Source organism: Neopsephotus bourkii, unplaced genomic scaffold (genome assembly GCF_033783945.1).
Source record: "Neopsephotus bourkii isolate Nb327-2 ecotype Australia unplaced genomic scaffold, CSIRO-AGI_Nbou_v1 NB_1139, whole genome shotgun sequence".
In the NCBI taxonomy this organism is placed as follows: domain Eukaryota; kingdom Metazoa; phylum Chordata; class Aves; order Psittaciformes; family Psittacidae; genus Neopsephotus; species Neopsephotus bourkii.
Window position 1 is genome coordinate 481,430 of NW_026901625.1, and position 12,383 is coordinate 493,812.

At 52.5% G+C, this 12,383-nt stretch overlaps 1 protein-coding gene across 21 annotated transcripts in view; it reads left to right on the plus strand.

Moving 5' to 3' along the window:
- NFASC (neurofascin) overlaps positions 1–12,383 on the plus strand; it is a 77,438-nt gene that overhangs the window by 49,089 nt on the left and 15,966 nt on the right. For 12 of the 21 annotated variants that reach the window (XR_009726867.1, XM_061362794.1, XM_061362802.1 and 9 more), the window contains 5 exons: positions 1,012–1,127; positions 2,256–2,460; positions 4,246–4,368; positions 4,935–5,108; positions 6,780–6,794. The exons of 1 other annotated variant lie outside the window; for it this stretch is intronic. Coding sequence is in view for 19 of the 20 variants with exons in the window: in XM_061362794.1 (XP_061218778.1) it covers positions 1,012–1,127; positions 2,256–2,460; positions 4,246–4,368; positions 4,935–5,108; positions 6,780–6,794 (633 nt within the window). In the remaining variant the exon portion in view is untranslated. The remainder of the gene's footprint in view (positions 1–1,011; positions 1,128–2,255; positions 2,461–4,245; positions 4,369–4,934; positions 5,109–6,779; positions 6,795–12,383) is intronic. 8 more of the 21 variants (XM_061362803.1, XM_061362804.1, XM_061362810.1 and 5 more) reach the window with 3 other exon arrangements.

A 12,383-nucleotide genomic window follows, 5' to 3' on the forward strand; every position in this document is an offset into this window, starting at 1 on the left:
GGGCATCGTAGAAAGAGGCTTGGTCACTGGGTTCTGTTCCGGGTCCTGCCTGCATGACCCAGGTCACTCAGCATCTCCCGTGCTCTCTGGAGCGCCCAGAGAACAGTTTGGGTTTGGGAGATGGTCACAATCCCCTTAGGGTGAGGATTGGCTGCATTCCAGCTAAATCCCCATTAAATTCCTTGCCCTGACCTCTGTAGAGCACTGAGCTCACCTCAGGTGAGAGGTGCTACCCATGACCAAAAGGGCTTTGGTTCATCCTGGACTGGATTCTTGTGCCTCTCTATAAGGCCCCGGCTTGGGCTCCTGTTTGCAACACACACTGGCTCAGCTTATCCTAAACCTCTCTGCCTGGTCCCACAGAACAGCCCCAGGTTGTTTAACTCTCTTTCCACCTTCTTTCTGGGCTCCTGGTATCACTTTCTGTGCCTGTAGCATCCGAGCTCCTGAAGGACTCTCATCCTGCTGGGATAATGAGATTTCCTGACAACAGCTTTATTTTTAAACAAATAGATATCAATTCCTTGCATTGCAGCATCAGTGGGGGGTCCCTGGCTGTGGGACTTCAGGAGTATCAAGAAGTAAGGTAGATAAGCCAGGTAACCACAGAATCCCTGACTCATTTAGGCTGGAAGGGACCTTAAAGCTCATCCAGTTCCAGTTCTCCCTTTCCCATGCTAAAAACCCAACAGTCAGCTTTTAAAGCATGTACGTGTCAGTGAGAAGGAGTGCTGGGCAGGGAGGTGATGCTATTCTGTGTATCTGCATGGTCATAGGCTCTGCTCACCCCAAGTGAGGGCAGCCAGGGCCTGTCACTGCTGTTCTGCCAAGGCTGGAAACCCTCAGAAACTGACTTTAAGGAGGGAGAAAAGGAGACGAACATCCCCATGAAAGCAGGGATGGCAGAGCCTGACAATGGGAAGATGATGGGGGGCAGAGGGGCATCTGTCTGTCTGGTGTTCAGGTACTGCAGGTACCTCACGTACACTCTGCTTTATCCCGACCGCTCAGATCCCAAGGCTGCGCCTACGGATGTTAGGATAAGAGTTTTAAACAGCACTGCCATTGCTCTGACCTGGACCCGCGTGCACCTGGACACCATCCAGGGACAGCTCAAGGAGTACAGAGTGAGCAACCCCAAACCTCTCCGTGCTCACCATTAATACAGCTAACCTCCTGCAACGGGGATGACAGAAACCGCTCCTCCAGCCACCAAAGCCCTCTTGGACGGCTGGGGGCAGACCCAGCTCTGCTCCAGAGCAGCACCAGCAATGAAGGGCTTTGATTCGGTGCCTGGACAGGCTTGGGGCTGCAGGATCTGAGGTGCTAAAAGCAAGCGGGGCTGCCTTTGTTTGCCCGGAGAGGGACGTGGGGTGCTGCACCCATGCAGGAAGGGCTGCCCATGGGGTGGCTGTGGGAAGAGCCACCTCCGATGGGTACCAACAGGTTAAGTTTTTGTCATCCCCAAAGTTCCTACATCGTCTCTCGTGAACACCAACCCCTGCAAAGCCTAAACCCAGCGGTCGTACTAACTGGCAACTAAAGACAGCTTGGATCCTGTTGTGGTGTGGTTTCTTTTAATGGTGAATATTTGTTGCTAAAAACCTTAGTGTCCATTTCCAGAGGACAGGCCCCATTCAAAACAAGCAAAAGTCTGGACAGAGCCTCTTGTATCACAGATTAAGCCATTACCAAAAGCACGTGCCCTGCAAACAGAGCATTTCAAATCCAACGATGTGCTGGGCATAAAGCAAGCTCCCTGGGTACTGCTTTCCTTTTTCCTGCCTCTGCTCTGTCATTCTGGTCTGTTTTCTGAATGAACCTTATTTCTGCATGAAATAAGATTTACAGCCAGGGCTTCAAATGGGAGACTTCCAAATGCAGGCTCTCCTTTGTGCCTGGACGTGACCCACCTCTCCTTGTCCATCACTATGCTGCTACTCCGGGTAGAAAGGGAGAATCACTTGATCCTTAGAGCTTGGGAAGCAGGAAACAGCTCTTTGTAGCCTGAACTGAGTGTTGTGTGACCTTTGGTAAGCTCCTAACCCTGTGCTCAGCCTCTTCCTCGGGTAACACCACTGACCTGCCTTGCCTGGGGGGACGTGGAGCTTCATTAACTCCTCTGAAAGGCTTCTTGCAGCCACGAGATGCTCTTTGGAGAGGCAAAGTTTTGCTCTGCTTTTGTTAATGAAAGAAAAACAACCCAATTGCACTGACCCAGGAAAAGCTTCACTTGCCATGCATGTTTCTTGAAGGCCTATTTCTGGAGAGACAGTAGTTTGCTGAAGAACCTGTGGGTCTCCAAAAAACGGCAGTATGTGAGTTTTCCTGGAGACCGAAACCGGGGCATAGTGTCCCGGCTGTTTCCTTACAGCAACTACAAGCTTGAGATGGTTGTAACCAACGGGAGAGGAGATGGGCCACGCAGTGAAGTTAAGGAGTTCCCCACACCAGAAGGAGGTAGGTTCCTCTGGGGGGGTGATGTAGGGAGAGGTTTGGGTGGTTCAGCTCCATGGAGAGGTGATGCTGCTGCAGAGAAGTGCCAGGGATGAGATTTAGGCGAGCATCTTGTGAGCAGCATCATTGTCACACGGCTCTGCCTTTGTCACCACGGGAGAGGTGACATCTCCGCACCGAGAGCCAACGGCTGGCACCCTCAGCCACCCAAAAGTGCCCTCTGGGTGCTTCGAACACATCAGCGAGTAGCTCTTAGGTGGAGCAAGAGAGATGTTTCAGCATCACAGCACAGCACCGTGCCCTTGATTTGCTGCCTGACCTGCACGTGTCCCCACACCTCCCTGTGCTGCGGGTCGGTGAAGAGGAGGGAACGCATTCATTGTGCTCAGTAAACGGCAGTCAGATCTGCCCAAGACCTGAGTGCTTCTCTCCCGAAAGCCCATCACTGATACCCTGTCAGGCTGTTCAGGCAAGAGCACCTCATTCTTCTGGTTAAAGAGCTTGTGTCAAGGATGAACTTGAGCTTTTCATTTCCTTGCTGTCACAAGAGCTATTTATAGGCACACTGATACCTTCCTGTTGGAGCTGCACGTTCCGAGGCTGGGGAGGGATCTGCCTAGAGCACAGATGGCTTGGGCACAGAACAGCACAAACTGCAAGAGGAGAAACGAGTAGAGGCTGGAAGCAAATCCTGTCTCAAGTAACACAGAATACCGTGGTGGTCTTTCTCGCTGCCTTCATCCCGTTCCTGCTGCACAAGGAACTCTTGCTCCTGTTCTACCATTTTCTAAGGGTTTTCACTCGATCAGCCACAATTAAGCTTGTTCCAAGAGAAGGGACTGTTTCAATAGGGCATTGGATGGAGCTGCTTTACCTGGGTGCTAGAGGCACACAGACTTTGAGGTACCTGTATGGGTTCGGGGTAGCTGCATGCATACATGGGTGGCACTGATTGAAATGATTATAGTGGATCGGACTCTTGCAATAAGGAAACTCTTGATATATTTTTTCCAATACCATAAGCTATTTTATTGCCAACCCATTCTATCTACATAACATACATTGATGTTTAGGAAACTGAATGATACTCTGAAAAACTGGTTAAAGAAACAGAAATCACTGATGTCTCAGATCAGAGCACCGAGAGCTTTCCCCAGTTAAGACACCACAATAATGAGTAGACCAGGAGAATAACTGCATTCAAGAATGTATAATGCTTTCCTTCCTTTACTAGCTCTGAATAAGCAGTCACAACAGCAGCCAGTCCTCAGGGTAAGGACCACTGTGTGCACACAGCACCAGCCCCCTGTTCTGGATCTCCAGGTGTCAATAACACAGTGATGCTTTGCCATAAGAGAAGCTGCTCTACTCTTGTACTGTTCCAACAGATAAATAGCTGAGCTGTAGATGCTGGGCTGGGTGGGGGCTGTAAATAAGACCAGTGAAGTGTGTGTATGACATAGAGAACTGGGCCCTGAACTGTGTCGTAGCTCTGCTTCACACTGCAGCATCCTTCGCGGGTGCTGTGCGGGCACGGTGCTGCTGGGTTGCATGCAGAGCTGCTCTGCTTCCTGCTCCCTGCACATGTGCTGCTGAAAACCCCGGCCTGGTGCATGGTTTCTGGCACGGATTCTTGTTCCGTCGCTCTCTGACCTTTAGTATGTGATCTGTGTGTGTATTTGTGGGCGTCAAGTGCAGCACTCAGCCTGCACTGTGTACAGTATTGTAAGGTATGTTCTCTTGTGTGTCTTCTTTCCCTCTCCTTCCTGCTCCCATCCTCCTCCCAAGTGCCCAGCTCCCCCAGGTATTTAAGAATCCGACAGCCAAACCTGGAAAGCATCAATCTGGAGTGGGATCACCCAGAGCATCCCAACGGAGTCCTCACAGGATACAGCCTCAGATACCAAGCCTGTACGTTCCATGTGTTATCTTCTTAGTGATAATCATTGGGCCATTGAGCGTGCTCCCTGCTGCTGCTCACCCCCTCCCCTAGCACAGAAAGGTCTCCATAAGGAACTGGGGGCTCTGACCACAAGGGGAGGCCACGGTGGTGCAGAGGGGACCCTGGAGCAGTGCTGGGCAGCTGCAGCACCAGGGAGGGTGGGGGGTGCTCTGCAGCTCGCACTCATCAGTGAAGGGAGATAAGCCTGATCTCTGACTTAAAGACCTCATTCTGAGCAGTTCTTGTGCTCACAAGGTCCTGGCTGTGTAAGGAATGTGCTGGGAGCGCAGAGCCCACAATGCCCGGGGGGGTCCGGCCTTCTCCAAGACCCTGGTACTTGTGCTGTGCCTCTACAGCCCTGAGCATCCCCTCTAGCAGGTCCCCAGCCCCAAAGCCACCAAGTGAAGTGCACTGAACAGCAGCCGCGGCTCTGAGCACTGGCCACAGGCTGGCCCTGGGGTGAGGTGATGAGGGAGCTCACGCAGGGTGCTGTGCCCCGAGGCTGAAGCCGCCACCGCCTGCCTTTCCTCCCCAGTTAACGGATCCAAAACAGGCCGAACCCTGGTAGAGAACCTCTCTCCCAACCAGACAAAGTTCACCCTGCAGAGGACAGACCCCATCTCGCGCTATCGCTTCTTCCTGCGCGCACGGACCCAGGTGGGAGAAGGAGAAACCCTGGTGGAGGAGTCCCCAGCCCTGCTGAATGAAGGTAGGTGCAGCAGCACCAGCTCCTGGCTCTGCCGAGGAGGGAGGGGGCAATGGCACCTCTGTGAGCCAGAAACTGCAGGGCAGAGGATGGGCGGTCACAGAGCGACCAGTACAAGAGAGCAACTGGTGCTCAGCTACATTCTACTGCAGAGACAGATAGGGAAATGATGGATGCATGGATGGATGATGGAAAGATAGACAGGCAGACAGGATCAAACACTGCAGCAGTAACGCTATTGAGGGGACTGGGGATACTGTCCTGTGCTCCAGGGAACTACCTTGATGCCCCCCTAAGCAGTCGGTCCTCCTTACGTGCCCAGGAACAGGAGGGCATCCTGCTCTGCCCATGCTAAAGTGAAGCTCCAGTTTACAGCCTCTGCATGAGCTAAATAAGGGGCAGATGTGAGTGATTCTGATGTGGCTCGGAGGGGATGCAGCAGTTGCATCCCCCAGGGCAGGGGCTCCAGGGCCACCTTCCTGCCACCCCATAACCAGCAGCTGCCCTGACCCTCCAAAGCAAAGCCCCAGCTCCCAGGTTGGTAATCAGATCAAATGCCCATTGTGGGACATTCATCAAAGTAAGTGAAAGTTCAGGAGCCCTGAGGGAGCAGCGGGAGACAAAAGCTTTCTCTTTCCTTCCCTTAGCATTTGCTAAGAGACCCATGATTTGGTTAGTGCCCCGATGTAATGGGGTTTCTGTCTCTCTTCCATCTCCCCCTCCCCAGCTAATGGCTCTGAGTAGGAAAAGTCATTCCTCCTGATGACCCAGTGGAAATAAAATGCTTCCTGACACCTTTTAGGTGGGCTCCAGCATCGCTCATTGCAGTGACAGGACGGGAGATGGGGCTGCTTATGCTATGGGAGAGAAATCAGCTAAGTTACACCCTGGCAAACATGAGAGAGGGCACGACATTGCTTTTAAAGCATAGAGAACAGAATGAAGATAGGAGCTGGTGGTGCTGGTAGTGGAAAGTTGGAGTTGTTTCAGATCCATTTGCTTTACTGGGTTTGTTTCCATATGCTGAGAACAGCACAGATAAATAACACCATAACCAGCCTTGCTGCACTGATTGGTATCAGGAAATGGCAGGTAAGGTAAGGGTCCCCACCAGGCACGTAAGTACCCTTAGCAGCTCCAAATTCCCACTTGGATATGAAGCTACCTGCTGGAAAGCTACGCAAAAGACAAGCTTGGAATGTAAAAAAAGCAGCAGATTAAGACAATCGAACCCATTAATGCCTTCAGAGGTGGTTTTCTGCTTGCCAGACTCATTCACCTGAGTTTAAATGCAATGCTCTGATGTTGTGCATCACGGGCTCCAACCCACCCAGGGCAGGATGAGCACTGATGTTAGAAACACACCAGCAAAGCACTGGGGTCACAAATGGCCCTTGGCGGATTAGTGGAGCTGGTGTGTGTCTTAAGAGGTGATCCCCATCGCCGAGGGGACATCCCTGCTCTCTGCCCTCTGCCAACAGCTCTGATGCACACGGAGGGTTGTACCTAATGCATTATCCCTTCTCTCTCAAGCCTGGTGCCTGTGTGCAAGTGGTCCCTGTCTCTTGTTGGTGTGTTCTGGTTGTTTTTATATGTTCCTCTGTTTTCTCTTCCCTTCTCTTCTGTGCTGCTCTCTTCGCATTCCCCTCTCTATCTTGGCGCTGCCCTCTGAAGCCACGCCAACCCCAGGTACCGTACCAGCGGAGGAGGTAACAGGCATGGGGCAAGGCTTGCTCGGGGTGCTGGCAGTGAAGCATGCACTCCATTAACCCTTTCAATGGGGAGATGAAGTGGCAGGAGGCTAAATTGGGCTAAATATGAGACGACAGCAGGTAAAAGCAAAGCCCCGAAGGCAGAAAGGGACAAGGGCAGGCTCTGCAGGGGGGTCTGCAGAGATCAAAATATCTCTGAATGGGGCTTAACAGCCTCCCAGCTGCCTAATGACAGCCACAGCCCCCGACCACTGCAGCTGCCACCGATGATGAGCAAAACCGAGAGTCGATGCCCTATTAAAGAGGTTTTTCATCCCAGGTCTGCACAAAGCCCTCTCCCTTTTGAAGCCTCAACATCCAAACCCTCTTTCCCAGCCAGCCCTGGCTCGGTGGTGCCCATCCTGCACCCGGGCTCTGTCCTGCAGGATTGAAGCTGGAAAGCAGCTCAGGGGTGCTGCTGGAGCTGCTGCCTCCCCTGGCTGCATAGGTCTGTGTCGCAGCGTGCGGGCACCACGAGCCACTCATCTCCCCAGGGCTCCTTTAGGGCTTTTTGTACAGGAGAACCCTTTTATTCCCAGGTGCCCATTGAAAGGGTTAAGGACAATGTTTGTGCCGCAGCTGTGCATGTCTGCATGCGAGGCTATTGCTGGCTTTGCCCTCGACTGCGTGTTCCTACAGCAGAGAGAACCCGAGAACCCTTTTCTTGTAAGAGGGGCAGCATCTCCACTGCTTCCAAGGAACCCAAACCCCCACTTTCACCCAGTGTCAACCCTGCAAGACCCAAAGCACAACTGCTGGTTGCCCACAGGGCGCCCGCCTCGTACAAAAGCTGCAGATGGGACTTCCCCCCCCCGTCCAACACCACCTTTGAGCCAGGGTTTCAGGACCAGGGACCCTTTGAGCCCTGTGCCCTAAAAGCTTTTGGTCTGGAGCATCAGCACTCGCTGGCCCCGCACCAAGGGCTCTGTAAGAGGTCCTGCTTTGCCTTGGCTGGACACAGCCCTGGGGCTTCCCACAGAGGAACAGCTTCTTAGGGACGGCTCTCCCCAAGTGATGCAAGTGCAGGACCTGCTCTCTGCACCCGTAGGTTTTGCTTTCCTACCTCATAGATGTTTCTCCTCCGTTTCTTTTGTTGCAGTGATGTCTCCCTACCCACTATTATTTTGCATTTCCTTTTCCTTTCTGAATAGATGCCAACTTCTTCTTGCTGTATTTTTCCTCTTCCTAAAAAGAAATAAAGGGGGTAACAGATTGGTCTGCTTTGGGTGGTGGGAAACTGTGCACGGACATCACCTCTTAGCTTAGAGGATCTCTGTCCTAGGACCCTAGGATGGCTCTTTTGCTGCTACAGCTCCTACTTCAGGCACAGTTTAGCTTGTCCGCAGGAATCCAGCTTTTCTTTGTGGATCAGGATCACCTTCTAAAGTACCCTTCTATCGCTGAAGCTGGAAAATGCAATGTGAGCTCTTCATCCTTCCAGCCTCATCTCATTTCAATTTCTCCCACCACTGGAAGCTAGGTGAATTATTTGCCATTTAAAGGGTAATTCAATGACAAAGCTCGCTGCTCCCCTTGTATTTGACCTTCTGATAGGAGAAATAATAAGGAGCAAAGATAGGCCAGAGCTGGAAGAAGTCCTGCCTGGAGTAGTAGGTCACTGAGTGCTAACTCAGCCTTGTTCACAGCTCCTCACCGTGCTGGGCTCCAGCAAGAGGAGTCAAGGCAGCGTGAGCCATGGTGAGACCCAGCACACGTCTTTGTCCCGCTCTTGAGCAGGGTCTCGTCTCCTTACTTGTGAGATCTGTTCGTCCCAAGAGGCTGTTTCTCCTCCCACAAGGACAGGGCTCAAGTGAAACACTGCCTGACCTTCCTCGGAGCATCCCTCCCTGCTCAGTGACCTAGATTTCTGTGGATCTTCACGGATTCACAGTGAAAGTTGTCTTCAACTGCAGGCAAATGCTCTTTGCCATGGGCTGCTGGCACTAAGAGTGAGAACAAGGCCTTTTCTCAGGAGTAACCTCACATAGACAGGGTCAGAGTGGCTTTGGGTGTGTATGAGAAACTGCTCCAGCCTCGTGAAATCAAAGTGCAAGGACTTTCCCGTAGGAAAGGCTTTATCTTTCCTGAAGCCAGACCTGGGCAAAGGGAGCGGTGATAAAGGAAAAGGGAGGACATCTGAAAAGGGCTCTCATTTAGGGTATTTAGGGTGAGAAAAAAATCAAAACTGGATCCTAGATTACCCATGTGTATGGAAAAACTTCATCAGAGACTGTAACGATCGTTGGTCTTAGACTTCAAGGAAAAAAAAATGGACTTTTCTCTGTTCCCTTCTTGTCCCTCCATAATTAGGAACCGGAGGAGAAAGATCCTATTGTTCATTTTAGAAACAGCAGCGGAACAGCGAGAACCGCTGACCCCTCTCTTTCAGAGGCTGCTCAATTGCTCCTTTCTATTCTTGACTTTCTTCGAGCTATCATCAGATTTGGGACACTTTGGGGTAAAGACTTCACAATTTCCTTCTGTTAAAAGCTGGGAGAGGGCGAGGAGAAACAACAGGGAAATCTCTGCAAATGTCTTTGGCTGCTGATCAAAACCCATGAAAAATTCATCCCATTTCTCCAAGCCTAATTATTTTGTAGGCACCCCCAAGGGAAGGCTCTTCCTAGAGCCCAACAACACATTAAAAGCATCTTTAAATAATTAAAGAGACGTATGGCTGTGTGGTGCTCCCTGTATTTTGCACCAAGCCCCATGCAGCCGCTCCCTACAATGCCGGAGCAGGACTCGAGCCCCACTTTCAAGCCCCCCCTTTTTGCTTTTAGGGGTCTTCCACTCAGGTTTTATCCCACACAGCTTTTTGGGCTCCTTTTCCCTGGCCAGAGGAGCCAGGCTGCGGCAAGGAGCTCAGCCCTCCTGCTGCAAGCATCTCCCTCCTTACTTAGCCTATTAAGTGCGGCAGGCAGAGCGCTGCCTCCCTGGTCCATTATAGCCACCCATCTCCTCTGCGCTGCGGTCTCCACTACCTGAGAGAGTAATAATGCATCCTGCAGACAGAAAAAGCATCTTAGCAAAGATGGGGCCTCCAAATGAGCTGGATGCTCCTTGAGATGGTTCCAGGAAGATGGGCAAGGCTACGGTGGGAGGAAGAGAAGGGAAACTGCTGGTGCTGGCTTTTGCTCTGGGGATGCTGGGTGTAGTGGGGTGATTTCAAGCTGGAAACATCCAGCATTTGGGAAAGGGGCAGAGTCCTTCCTCTGCGTCGCCTCCTGCTTTCAGAGAGGGGAGACTGTTCCCCCCATCACACAAACAGTAGAATTCCAGAGGGAAGAGCTTCTGCCCCAGAGCTCAGCTCAGTCTCCCCTCGGGCAGGTTCAAGCCATTCCCCTTGGCCTGTCCCTACAGGCCCTTGTCCCAAGCCTCTCTCCCGGTTCCCTGCAGCCCCTTTAGGCACTGGCAGGCTCAGTCCTGTATTTACACTTGAGGCAGACGCTGTCAGAGCTCTCCCCATGCTAGGGACGGTGCCCTGCAGGACTCAGAGATGCCAGCCCTGGGGAAGAACTGCAGCCACTGGTGCAGGAGGATGTGTGCGGGCTGGGTTCCACTGCAGTGCTGGCAGCGCCCATCCCTGTGCCCCCGTGCTGCTGGGAGCAGGGATCCGTGCCTCTGTAACGAGCCCTGCCAGGGTGGGCAGCGAGGGGGGACCCCAGCGCCCCAGGGAAGGGCTGAGGCTCCCCATGGCAGGGGGCCCTTTTCTTTGGGGCGCTCTGATCTCTGTCAAAGGCCGCCTTCATCTCCTCCCAGGCTGGAACCAGCTCTCATTAGGGGCTCGATTTCAAAGCCTGGAAAATGCCCCTTATCTTCTCTCCCCCAAATCTCCCAGCTGAGCTTCTCCCCCGCATACATTTCACATTGAAACACAAATGAGGCTGCAGCTTTGAATCCCGGGGCAGCTTAAGACTAAATCCCCCCCATGGCTGCGGGAGCCCTGCCCAGCTGTAAAGTCACCTTGCTCCATCCTGCAGCATCCTCCCCTCTCTGAACTATTGTTTCTCAGACTCCCCCATCCCACTTTTTCCTTGCTCCTTGTCCTTCTGGGACCATTCCTACCCCCAGTGCCATCACCCCCTCCTCGATCTCACCCAGGGACCTGCTCAGGAGTGAGCTGGCATCATTATTCCTGTTACATGGTGATATCCCTGCTCTCTGGGATTGCTTTCGTTAGTGCTGGGTGGTTTGGGCAAATCCTGCCAGGCAGAGCTGAGCAGCACAGCACAGCCTGATGCTGAATGGGTCAATGCAGCATCCAGGAGGGTCTTGGCACTGCAGATTCACCTGTGTGTGTATCTGCATGTACTACATAAAGATGGTGCCTACACGAGAGACAGCAAAGCTTTGCCTTATCCCAGATAATCTCTTCCCATCTAAGGGCTAGAGGAGCATTAAAGCTGAAGCTCTCCTTCTGCTAAAGCCATTACAACAGTGTTAGGTGGTGCGGGAGATGAACGATGCAGAGACAGGCCTGGGAGCTGGAGGGGGGGGTGTACAAGGTTCCCCACCAGCTCCTGCCTTTCAGCAAGTTACTTTGTGCCTTCTTCAGTCTTGTTTTCCTTAAAGGGGAGCCAGGGATTCACTAGGGAAATGCTGAGACTGCAATAGGTAATAACCAGTGTCCACGACGCTGTTTGTGTCCATTGCAAACCTATTGAGGAGCTGCAGCTTAATCAGGGTAATGGTGGCATTAACCTGGTGACACTAATCTCTTAACCTCTGTGGATCAGCAAAGATGGATAGCAATATTCTCAACCCAAGAAAGGCTTTTGTAACTTATAAACCCAGGGCACAGCAAAGCCCTTCATCAGGAGCCAGGTGATGGAGACCAGAGAATCCCAAACTGGTTTGTGTTGGAAGGGTCCTCAAAGCTCATCCAGTGATGAGCTGGAAAGGTGCAAACCCCTGAGGACAAAGCCGTGCCAATTCCCATGGGAACAGGTCCCCTCCCTGTCCCCAGCCCCTTGCCTGGCCGTGCAAGGCGGGTGCTCTCTCCGGGTGGCTGCACTGCTGCATGAGGCTGGCTGGATGCTGCGTTGGGCGCTCCTTGGGGTGGGCTGGTGGGATTGGGACGTGCTGGTACCCGTGGAGATGGGCTGAGTGACCTACTGCTCTGCTCTGCTGCTGCTGGATCTCTGCGGGAGCTGAGGGCTCAGCGCTTGGCTCTCAGTGGCGAGAAAGAAAGCCCTGGTTTAGTTCTTGGAGACCTTTAAAAGTGCTTTCCTGGGGCTGTTTGTGCTCGTGGGTGATATTCCCAATAGCTGGGTTCATTTGCCTGACGGGGATTTGTAATCCTTCCATCTACACTCAAAGTAACTATGACTGAATGCAAGCACCGCAGGGTGAATCTCTGCTCATTTGCTGCAGGTAGTTTGAGCAGCATCTCAGCTGCATTTTCAGACCCAAGCCATTGCAGTTCGCTTTGGTGGTGGTCAGGACCCCCTCGACCCCACAAAGTGCACACTGAGCCCTTTGCTCAGCACAGGTGAGATGTGGATGGGGGCTGCTTAGAAAACAA